At 55.5% G+C, this 11,843-nt stretch overlaps 1 protein-coding gene across 1 annotated transcript; it reads left to right on the top strand.

Moving 5' to 3' along the window:
- The first annotated feature begins 274 nt into the window (after positions 1-274).
- On the top strand, positions 275-9,784 carry LOC139001345 (ribitol 5-phosphate transferase FKRP-like). The gene is given in 4 exon segments (XM_070403023.1): positions 275-307; positions 1,790-1,851; positions 7,115-7,765; positions 7,767-9,784. Coding segments are annotated over 2 exon segments (1,491 nt in total). The 5' UTR covers positions 275-307; positions 1,790-1,851; positions 7,115-7,153; the 3' UTR covers positions 8,646-9,784.
- Positions 9,785-11,843: the final 2,059 nt, after the last annotated feature.

The raw sequence follows: 11,843 nt of genomic DNA on the forward strand, positions 1-11,843 counted from the left end.
CTCCTCCCGGCACCGGCCGCTGAGTCCTCCGGGACCCTCCGGCCCCGAGGGCACTCCGGCCCCGCCACCGGTCCGCTCGCCCCCGCGGCCACTGCCAGCGCGTCCGGTCCCCGGCGCCCCTTCCCTCCGCCGGCCGCGGCCCGGCCCTCCCGCCCCGGGGCCCCCGCCCGCCTCGAGGAGCCCCGGTGCCCCCCGGGACCCGCTCGGACGGCCCCCCACTCCCGCTGCTGGCCGGTCGCGGTCCCCGCCCGCCCCCCCGGCCGTCCCGGCGGCCATTGCTCCAAGATGGCGGCGGCGGCGGCGGCGGGTGAGGCCGGGCCGGGCCGGGCCGGGCGGGGGTCGGGGGTCCGGGGGGCGCTCACCTGCAGCTCGGCGCGCTCGGCCTCCCAGCGGGCCTTCTCCGCTTCGAAGCGCGCCCACTCGTGCTGGATAAAGTGCAGGATCCCGGGCAAGCTCAGGGGCTCCGGCCCCGCCGTGGGCCCGGGGCTGCCCCCGCCGCCGCCGCCGCCCCCCTTAGCGGCCGGGCCGGGCCCGGGAGCGGGGGCAGAGACCGGGACGGCGCCCGTCGAGCCGGGGCCCGCACCGGAGCCGAGCGGGCGGCAGGAGGAGGCGGCGGCGGCGACGGCGGCGGCCGCTCGCTCCTCCATCATGGAGGCCCCGGGCCGGCCCGCGCGCCCGCTGTGCCTCGCGCGCCTGCGCGGCCGCGCCAACCCCCCGCGCGCGCGCCCGGCGGGGGCGGGGGGCGGGGGACGGGGACGCGGCCGGGCGCGCGCCTCGCCCACCCGGGGGGGACTCCGCAGGCGCGCGCGCGGGTGGGCGGGCAGGGGGCGCGCGCCCGGAGGAGGGAGAGCGGGACTTGGGGGAGGAGCCGCTCTCTGCCCCCCTCCTTCCGCTTAGCCCCAGAAAGAAAGAGTCTAAACCTCCCCAGACCCGCTTTCACCCTCCGAGAGAAAGGGCGACCACCACGGATGGTTTCCGCCGTGGCCCCATCCTCGCCGATCCTGGCCCAGGCTGGTTGCCTTGGTAACGCCTCCCCAGCCTAGAACACAAACAGCTTCTCTCCTCCACTTTGGTGGTTAGGGGGCCCCCCCGAACCTCCCCTGTCCCTACACCAGGAGGAGGTTGCTAAGGTAATCTAAGTCCTTGGTGGTTCTTCCGCCCCGACCAGCATCGGTTACTATGGCAACCTCAACTAGCACTCCCTCAGCCCCAAGGACACTGATGACTGAGGGAAACACCTCTTTCGCAACCCACCCTCCTAACCACCCAGTGGGCATTACCATGGTAACCATCTCCCCTCCTTTCCCAGGGTGGGAGGTCCATGGACCAAACCAACCAGGTATTTTTATTTAGAGGAGAAGATGCTCTGCTGAGGAGTAGTTGCTATGGTTACAGGGCTTGACCCTCCCCAGGGAGGCAAGACAGGCAAGGCTAAGCCCTGGTTACTATGGTAACAGAGGCAGTCTCCCTTCCAGTGACCCTAGGAACCAGACCCACGAAGGTAGGAGACGTTTTTTAGGATTGTCTCAGGATGGAGTGTGTCTAGGGAAGTGGGTGTCATAGTAACCGCTTCTATCACTTCCAACCCTACCTTTCTGGACACAGTCATGAGATAGGGATGGTTATAGGTTGCTATGGTAACTGACATCCTTCCCACCCATTCCTGAGATGCTCCAGGTAGTGTCTGAACTTAGAGGACTTCAAGAAAAATGATTTATAGGTAAAATGAAGTTGTGCTCTACTGTGCAAAATTGGCTGATTTGGTATTTTCTGGTTCTCCTTCCCTCAGCAGCGCAGCTGAGCAGGGCTGAGACCGCCCCCCTGAAGCTCCCCCAGCCTGCAACGTAGGAGGTAAGAAGTCTCTCAGTATCTCCAGTACTCATGTGCACACTGCCCTTTCCTCGTCCCCAAAGACTTTCCCACATATCCTCTTTACCCATTGCATTCCCATTCTACAGATGCAGCAACTGAGGCCCAGGTCAGATCAGAGCTCAGACCAGGCGAGCCCAGGCCTGAAGTGATCCACTTACACTGTTTTGTGGGGGATGGAGAGACAAAGTCTCATCTTGTCTTCTCCATCCCTGGCTCCTTTTTCTATAGCAAGTCTCTGTTTTTCTCTGCCACGCCCCTGCTGGTTTCTTTCCCCTTTGGGATATTGTTTTCCTACCTCTGGAGGGCCTGCTCGGTGACTGTCCAATTCATCTCCTGTCCCTGGAACTCATGGTCTGGCACAGAGGACACTCAATAAGTGGCTTTGTTGCGTTAGTGAGTTGCATTCATTAATGTGCCATATTTGAAAGCACTGGCCAGGTTAGAGCCAGGGAAGGCTCATGGAAGGTAGGCTCAAGAGAGACAGAATTGATTGCATTAAAGCACAACTCTGGAGCCAGCTTCCTTTTTCAAAAATACATATTTTTATTATTGATTTCAGAGAGGAAGGGGGAGGGAGAGAGAGGTAGAAACATCAGTGATGAGAGAGAATCATTGATTGGCTGCCTCCTGCACACCCCACACGGGATCGAGCCTGAAACCCGGGCATGTGCCCTGACTGGGAATCGAACCATGGCCTCTTGGCACATAGTTCGACGCTCAACCACTGAGCCACGCAGGCCCGGCTGGAGCCAGCTTCCTGGGTCAAATCCTGGGTCCATCACTTTCCAGCTGTGTGACCTTGAGCAAGTGACTTCACCTCTCTGTGACTCAGTTTCTTCATCTCTAAATGTGATCATAACTTGAAGATTAAACCAGTTAATATGTGTAAAGTACTTAGAACAGGGGCTGGCACATCAGGAGCATCTAGAACAGCGGTTCTCAACCTGTGGGTCTCGACCCCTTTGGGGGTCGAACGACCCTTTCACAGGGGTCGCCTAAGACCATCGGAAAACGCATATATAATGACATATTGTTTTTGTGATGAATCACTATGCTTGAATTATGTTCAATTTGTAACAATGAAATTGGGGGTCACCGCAACACGAGGAACTGTATTAAAGGGTCTCGGCGTTAGGAAGGTTGAGAACCACTGATCTAGAACATTCAGACCTGCAAAAGTCATAATTTCACCCACCTTGCCTCCATGAAGGGGTTTTGAACCCTTACACTTAAAGAAGCCAAGACTTGATCTTATGAAGGTACCAGAGGATTCCTTTCTCCTTCCTCGTTGGTCCCCTCACCCAGTAGGTGGTACCTCCTCATCAAGCCATCATACCCTCTGGTCGCTGAGGACCCAGTTTCTACCCTCTGTCCTGCTGGGTACCTCCTGGCTCAGAAGCAGCCAGACAACATGGATGGTGGAGAACTGAGTTCTGGTCCCTGCATCCTTTAAGTCTCTGAGCCACAGATTCCCTATCTGAGCAGTTGGAGTCACTTGATCATTCCACCCCTATTTATTTTTTTTTTAAATATATTTTATTGATTTTTTACAGAGAGGAAGGGATAGGGATAGAGAGTTAGAAACATCGATGAGAGAGAAACATCGATCAGCTGCCTCCTGCACACTCCCCACTGGGGATGTGCCCGCAACCAAGGTACATGCCCTTGACCGGAATCGAACCTGGGACCCTTAAGACCGCAGGCCGACGCTCTATCCACTGAGCCAAACCGGTCAGGGCTCCACCCCTATTTATTGAGCATTTGCTATGTGCCAGACACTGAGCTGTGCTCTGGGCATACAGCAGGGAACAAAACAGACAAAATAATCAACAACATAAGTAAAAATCTATGTAATAACTACCAGGGGAGAAAAAATTACTCAGGGATGGGGCAAAGAAAGTATGTGGATAACAGGGAGATGCATTTTTTTAATTTTAATTTTTTTGGGGGGGGGGGGAGGGATGCATTTTTAAGCAGGTTAGCCAAAGGAAGGGCTCACTGGACAGGTGACATTTGAGCAAAGACCTGAAGGCCATGGGGTGGAGTCAGGTGGATACCTGAGGGGGGGGGGGGGGGGGGAGCATCCGGCAAAGCGAACAGCCAGAGCTGCAGCAGGACTGGCCCAGGTTTATTTGGAAAATGGCCTTTGGTGGCCGGTGTGGCTGGAGCTAAGGGAGCGAGTGGAAGAGGACAGGTGATTAGCCTCAGGGGCCACAGTGAAGGCTCTCCTTCGAGTGATTTTAAGCCACAAAAGGGTTTGAACAGACGCAGGACAGGATCTAATTCAGGCTCCGGCAGGATCTCTCTGGTCTCTGCACTGGAACAGACTGGAAGGGACAAGGGTGGAGTGAGGATGTTCTCTCTAGAACAGTGGTTCTCAACCTGTGGGTAGCGACCCCTTTGGGGGTCGAACAACCCTTTCACAGGGGTCGCCTAAGACCATCAGAAGACACAGATATAATTACATATTGTTTTTGTGATGAATCACTATGCTTTAATTCTGTTCAATTTGTAACAATGAAAAGACATCCTGCATATCAGATATTTACATGACGATTCATAACAGTAGCAGAATTACAGTTAGGAAGTAGCAACGAAAATAATTTTATGGTTGGGGGTCACCACAACATGAGGAACTGTATTCAAGGGTCGCGGCATTAGGAAGGTTGAGAACCACTGCTCTAGAAGGTTCTAAAAGCATCGCCTGTGCTTCCGTGTAGCTAAGCTCCGAGACTCTAAGATGTTTAAGACTCAGAAGACTCTGTGTTCCAAAGTTCCCTTCCGCCCACAACAATGAGTTCCATGAGGTCATGGGTGTTGCGTGTCTGTGTGTTGTGTGTCCACTGCTGTGTCCCCAGTACCTAGAGCAGTGGTAGGAGTTCCACACGTAGCTACTGAAGGACTGAAGGAAGGAGGGATCCACCTCAGGTCCAGAGGCAAGGCCAAGATTCTAAAGGTGAAGAAGTCACTCTTAAAGTGCAACGCAGACTCTTAGGTAACATCTAAGTTGGGTCAGAAAAGGGCAAGCAGGTCTGGGATGGGTGGAGGGGGGTGGGAGGACATTCCTGGTGGGACAGACGGGAAGACCAGCGCAGGGCCCCAGGCGCAGGGCCACCTGCAGAGTTTGGCTCCAGGGACCTGAAGGCGCTTTACAGACACAGAAACCCTGACCCTGGCCATCCTTTTTTCACCACATGCATTTTCTGTGCCCAGCTGTGTGCTAGGAACACACAGTGGTAATGGAGACAGCCCTGGCTCTACCCTCCTGGGTCCAGCGGGGCCGACAGACTCATCCCCAGACAGTGCCGAACCAGAACGGGCAGGGCTGGGATGGGGGAGCCCAGAGGGGACTTCTGAGCCAGGCTGGGGTTCCGGGAAGGCTTCCTGGAGGAGGGGCCATTTGAGCTGTGCCCTGAAGCTTAAGTAGGAGTTCTCCAGCAGAAAAAGGCACGGGGAAAGGGGTGTTTGAGAGGAGACTGTCCTAGGCAGCAGGAACAGAATATGAAAAGGCTTAGAAATAAGACCTCTTTGAAGAAAAGTCCGAGGTGGCTTAGGCATAGAGTTTGAGGAGGCCTGGTCAGAGATGGCGCTGGAATGGGGGGCGGGTGGGCCAGGGCCAGGTCACACAAGGCCTGGTGGGATGTGGTAAGAAACTTAAACTTTCCCCCTAGGACACTGAGGAGCCTCTGAGCAGGGAGGGGGAGGTCATATTTGCGCTGTTAGACCTCTCTGGGTGGACCCCAGTTGAGGGGGCAATTGTGGGAGTGGGGATGGGTCAGAGTGTTTGGGAGCTAGGAAGGTTTGCCGATTAGCTGGATCGCTGATGTCTCCCTCCCTGGGAGGAGAAGGAAGCTATAAAAATCCACGGGGACTTTTTTTTAAAGTATCTACTGAGAACCCAGAGAGTTAGTTACACCTCCGGTGCTGGAGACCAGCCAGAACTTCAAGTTATACTGGGGACAGGGAGACAGCGCCATCTGGGGGTTGCTCAGGAGTCTGGCCAATGAACTGGGGAGTCCTAAGACTGGCAGCCTCTTTCAACGCAGCCCATTCCATTCAAAACAAAAACATTTTTATCACGATAAAACTCATCATCTTAACAATTTGTAAGCGCATGGCTCAGTAGTATTAAGTATATTCGCATTTTAGGCACACAATCTCCAGAACGATTTCATCTTACAAAACTACAACTGTAAACCCATTAAACAACTCTCCATTTCTCCCTCCTGCTAGCCCCTGGCAGCCACCTTTCTACTTCCCATTTCTTTTTTTTCTTTTCTTTTTTTAAATATATTTTATTGATTTTTTACAGAGAGGAAGGAAGAGAGATAGAGAGTTAGAAACATCGATGAGAGAGAAACATCGATCAGCTGCCTCCCGCACATCTCCCACTGGGGATGTGCCCCCAACCCAGGTACATGCCCTTGACCGGAATCGAACCCAGGACCCTTCAGTCCGCAGGCCGACGCTCTATCCACTGAGCCAAACCGGTTTCGGCTCTACTTCCCGTTTCTATTAAAAAACACTAGTGGCCAACATACAAATTGGGATAATTCTGATTTAAGGAAACATTTCTAACTTTTCTTGTAAAACTAAAACGAGCTGGCTGACCATCCGGAAAGAGATGACCGGTTGGCAGAATTTGAGGAAGTGAGAAGGGGCAGCAGGGAGGGGCTTGAGGGCCCAGGCTGAGGCATCAGTCTCACCCTGGAGCCAGGGGTGGGGTATGGAAGGAACAGGAGAGAGATCAGGGGTGGCTTCCTGGAGGAAGGAATGGTAGAGAGCAGAAAGTACAAGCTGGGCTTGGGGGTGGGGTCTGGGGTGTTGATAACTGAACCCAAATATGAATGAGAAGTTAACAATGAATAGAAGGGTGGGATCGAACAAGGAAGAAGGGAAGGTGACTCATTTGATAAAAACTCAGTCCTCATGGGCACCTGGGTCTGTGCTGAGTGGCCTTGGGGACCCAGCAGTGACCAAGACAGACTCCCCCTGCGTCTCACAGTGGGAGGACAGAATGGGTTCCTACACAGCAATGATTTAAAATGGTGGGGATGGGGGGAGGCTCTGAAGGAGTGCAGAGCTGAGTGCAAGACCCAGTCAGGGAGATCAGGGAGGGCTTCCTGGAGGAGGGGAGGTCAGAGCTGAAACCAAATAAGAAAAAGGCTGGAAGGGCAAGGCTAGGGTTGGAGGGGTTGCTGACAATCAGCCATAGCCTCCTCTTTCGTTCCCACCTCCCCAGGATGTCGCCGAGGCCCAGCTAGAGCCTGACTTCAGCCCCATGCGGCTCACCCGCTGCCAGGCTGCCCTGGCAGCCGCCATTACCGTCAACCTCCTGGTCCTCTTCTATGTCTCATGGCTGCAGCAGCAGCCCAGGAACGCCCGGACCCGGGGACCCCGCCGCGGAACTGCCGCCGCCGGCCCCCACGTCACCGTCCTGGTGCGAGAGTTCGAGGCCTTTGACAACGCGGTGCCCGAGCTGGTGGACTCCTTCCTGCAGCAGGACCCAGCCCAGCCCGTGGTGGTGGCCGCCGACGTGCTCCCCTACCCGCCCCTGGCCCTGCCCCGCATCCCCAACGTCCACCTGGCACTGCTTCAGCCCGCCCTGGACCAGCCCGCCGCGGCCTCGCGCCCGGAGACCTACGTGGCCACCGAGTTCGTGGCCCTGGTGCCCGACGGCGCGAGGGCCGAGACGCCAGGCCGGCTGGAGCGCATGGCGGAGGTGCTCCGGGCCGGAGGGGCGCGCCTGGTGGCCGCCCGGGTGGCCTCGGCCAACCCCGCGCGCTGCCTGGCCCTGAACGTCAGCCTGCGGGAGTGGAGCGCGCGCTACAGCCCCGCGCCCTCCGCGCCCCGCTGCGACGCCCTGGAGGGGGACGCCGTGGTGCTCCTGCGCCGCGCGCGACCTCTTCAACCTCTCGGCGCCGCTGGCCCGGCCGCTGGGCACCGGCCTCTTCCTGCAGACGGCCCTGCGCGGCTGGGCGGTGCAGCTGCTGGACGTGACCTTCCCGGCGGCGCGCCAGCCCCCGCTCACCACGGCCCACGCGCGCTGGAAGGCGGAGCGCGAGGGGCGAGCGCGGCGGGCGGCGCTGCTGCGGGCGCTGGGCATCCGCCTGGTGAGCTGGGACGGGGGGCGCCTCGAATGGTTCGGCTGCAGCAAGGAGACCCCGCGCTGCTTCGGGACGGTGGTGGGGGACACGCCGTCCTACCTGTACGAGGGGCGCTGGACGCCCCCGTGCTGCCTGCGCGCGCTGCGGGAGACCGCCCGCTACGTGGTGGGCGTGCTGGAGGCGGCGGGCGTGCGCTACTGGCTGGAGGGCGGCTCGCTGCTGGGGGCGGCCCGCCACGGGGACATCATCCCGTGGGACTACGACGTGGACCTGGGCATCTACCTGGAGGACGTGGGCAACTGCGAGCAGCTGCGGGGGGCCGAGGCCGGCTCCGTGGTGGACGAGCGCGGCTTCGTGTGGGAGAAGGCCATCGAGGGCGACTTCTTCCGCGTGCAGTACAGCGAGAGCAACCACCTGCACGTGGACCTGTGGCCCTTCTACCCCCGCAACGGGGTCATGACCAAGGACACGTGGCTGGACCACCGGCAGGACGTGGAGTTCCCCGAACACTTCCTGCAGCCCCTCGTGCCCCTGCCCTTCGCCGGCTTCATGGCGCAGGCGCCCAACAACTACCGCCGCTTTCTGGAGCTCAAGTTCGGCCCCGGGGTCATTGAGAGCCCCGAGTACCCTAACCCGGCCCTCCTGAGTTTGGCGGGAAGCAGCTGAAGCCCTGACTCCCGCGCCTGAGGTCAGGGGAACCGCCCTTTGTTTCGATGTCGCCGTCGCCGGGCCAGGGAGACCGGCCAGGGAGACCGGCCAGGGAGACCGGCCGGAGCTGCCCTGCAGGGCCGGCCCTAGGACATCAAAGTCGTGCTCGGGGCCCCAGAGCTGGGACAGTTTTGGAAAGAGAAAGAGTGTAGGTTCTGAGGCCAGATCATCGTGATTCAAGCCCCGCTAAGTGGCCCTGGGCCGGTGTCCGGGTTCCTCTGGTCCTCGGTTCCCGCCAGGATTGCGTGAGTACTCGCTATGCTCGGGATCTCCGCACAGGAAGAGCCCCGGGACACGCGGCTGCTGGGGTTCCGTGTACCACTAGAGGGCGCCCTTGCCCTATCACGGGGCCCAGGACTTTCTGTTCCGTAGCTTTGACATCTGGTGAGCCTTTGGGCTTCTACGCCTGGCCAGACAGAATGACCATCTCCCCTTCTTCCAACATGCCACTCTCTTCCTTCCTGGGAGAGCCCTGGAAACGGGCTCCGAGCGCCGAGGTGCGACTGGCTGTGGTTAAGAGTGGGGTTCTGGATCCGAGCCCCACTCCTTCTTAACTGTTACCTCATTATTTGAGCTTCCTGCACCTGTTTGCCCGCTTGCAAGGCACAGAAACAATAACCAGAGCTCACAGCAACTGAGCACTTACTGTGTATCAGGCATTGTTCTCTGGTGTCCCACACGGACTAACTGATTCGTCCCTCTCCTCCGCCCTCCCAAGCGAGAGCTGCTATTATTTCCTCCTTGCAGACGAGGACACTGAGGCCAGAATGGTAAAGTCACTTGCCAAAGGCCAGGCAGCTCAGCAAGTGGCAGAGTGGGACCCCGAACCCAGGCGGTCAGTCTGGAGCCCACACTGAAGGGGCCTGTGTGCCCCGCTCGACTACTGGTCCCCAAGAGGCCCTCCTGTCACTTAGCAGGGAAAGCGATGGCTGCCTTCCTTCTGTGGTCATGCATCTCAGAGTAAATACTGTTTGGGCATGTAACCTGACGTGTGTATGTATCAGTGATATCCAGGTACTGCTGTCATTCTGTATATGAGTAATAAGGCTTAAATTATTTCGTTTTTACATTCAAAACCAATAGAGAAGTTTTGTTGACTTGCCTCATCCCAACCACTCAGTCCGCACCCTCTGGGTGTGTGCACCTGCCTTGTGAAACCACAGGCTCTGAAGTGGGGGGCCCCGGGTTCAGGCCCCAGCGCTGCGGCTTCCTCCCGCTGTGAGCCGGGGCCTCCGTGACTCTGCCTCTCTGTACCTCTGCTCTGCACCTGGGAAGTGGGGGTGATGCGCGTGCTCGCCCCACAGGGGTGCTGTGAGGCAGCTGATGGGTAAAAGGGGCAGGAGTCAGGGCTGGGTTTGGGTCCCGGTGTGGCCAACTACCTTCTTTGTGACCTTAGGCGAAGGTCCCTGCCCCTCTGACCCTATAGATCGGGTGAGTGAAGAAGCCCTTACAGAAGGAGGCTTCACACACCAGCAAGAAAAGACAAATGCAGATTTGGCCCAGTCTCCTAAGGCTCAGACTTCTTAGAACGCAGCCTCTGTCTTTAGCCTCTCAACGTACAGAGAGCTCGCGAAGGGACCGCTGGGGTCCCATCCATGGAGCATTCTGGAAACATGGTGGCGACTTGGCTGTTACCTGTGGTTGGGCAGTGCTCTTGGAAGACAGCCCAGGGGTGGAGGACGTCTTATACGCAGGGCGCCTGCACACAATAAAGCAATGTCCCTGGTCACATGCCGTTTTCAAATGTTTGTTTATTAATTGGTTTTTAGAGAGCGAGGAAGGGAGAGAGGAAGCAACATCAATTTGTTGTTCCATTTATTTATGCACTCACTGGTTGATTCTTGTATGTGCCCTGACCGGGTATCAAACCGGAAACCTTGGTGTATTGGGCCGACACTTTAACCAGCGGAGCTGCCCGGCCAGAGCTCACACACTGTCCTCAAATGTCCCCTTGGACATTCACGAAGTGCAGGTGATGTTCAAAGTATTTTGCATCTAGCATGCTATATAAATTAATATATAAATCAATATAGTCATCAATTTTTTGTTTTTATGTATTTATTTTTTTATTGATTGATTTTTTTTGTTTTTAGAGGGAGAAGTGAAGGGGGAGGAAACATCAATTTGTTGTTTCACTTATTTATGCATTCATTGATTGATTCCTGTATGTGCCCCGACCAGGGATTGAACCCGCAAGCGAGGCCTATCAGGTCAACATTCTAACCAACTGCCGAAACCGGTTTGGCTCAGTGGATGGTGCGTCGGCCTGCGGACTCAAGGGTCCCAGGTTCGATTCCGGTCAAGGGCATGTGCCTGGGTTGCTGGCACGTCCCCAGTGGGAGATGTGCAGAAGGCAGTTGATTGATGTTTCTCTCTCATCGATGTTTCTGGCTCTCTATCTCTCTCCCTTCCTCTCTGTAAAAATTCAATAAAATATATTTTAAAAAACAAACAAACAAACAAAAAAAAACATTCTAACCAACTAAGCTACCCAGTCAGAGCATGCATCAAATTTTTAAGTATTTTTTTTTTAGTTCTCAGAATAATAATCAAAATGATCTATCTATAGATTCATATTTCTTTAAGTTATGTGCACAGAACATAAGTTGAAGCTCAACTCATTTTTAACTTATTTAATTTTATTTCATTTAGAAATTGTTGGTGTGATTTCTTGATTGACACAGCACAGCACACACACACACACACACACACGCATTACATATAACATATAATCTTGCCTTAGCTGTGATTTGATAAGGGAATCACATCAAATGCTTCTAGCAACTTCCCATAAAATTGCAAACCATTAGGTGACTTAAGATTTCAGTAGATAAAAAAGTTGCTCTTAGTATCAACCATAGTGTTTTGGTGTTTTCCCTTCGCCGTTCCAGAACATAACAGCAGCTACATTTAAAACTTTTCTACCCCTTATAATACAGTCTGATAGCTTTGTCTCGTCAATATTATCTTTATTACCAACTAATTATATGATAGAAAACCCATCACGGCAATGAACTTGAAGTAATGAATTGCTATTACAATTTGACATTATTGCATTTTACTGCTTTCTCCATTGCTCTCATACCATTCATCAGCCAGAAGTACTTCAATGCTTTAACCAGCACATCATACCGGCTCACACTAAGTAAATCTTGG

The sequence above is a fragment of the Myotis yumanensis genome, unplaced genomic scaffold (genome assembly GCF_028538775.1).
Source record: "Myotis yumanensis isolate MYYU_CA2020_CCGP unplaced genomic scaffold, mMyoYum1.0.hap1 SCAF_444, whole genome shotgun sequence".
Lineage (NCBI taxonomy): Eukaryota > Metazoa > Chordata > Mammalia > Chiroptera > Vespertilionidae > Myotis > Myotis yumanensis.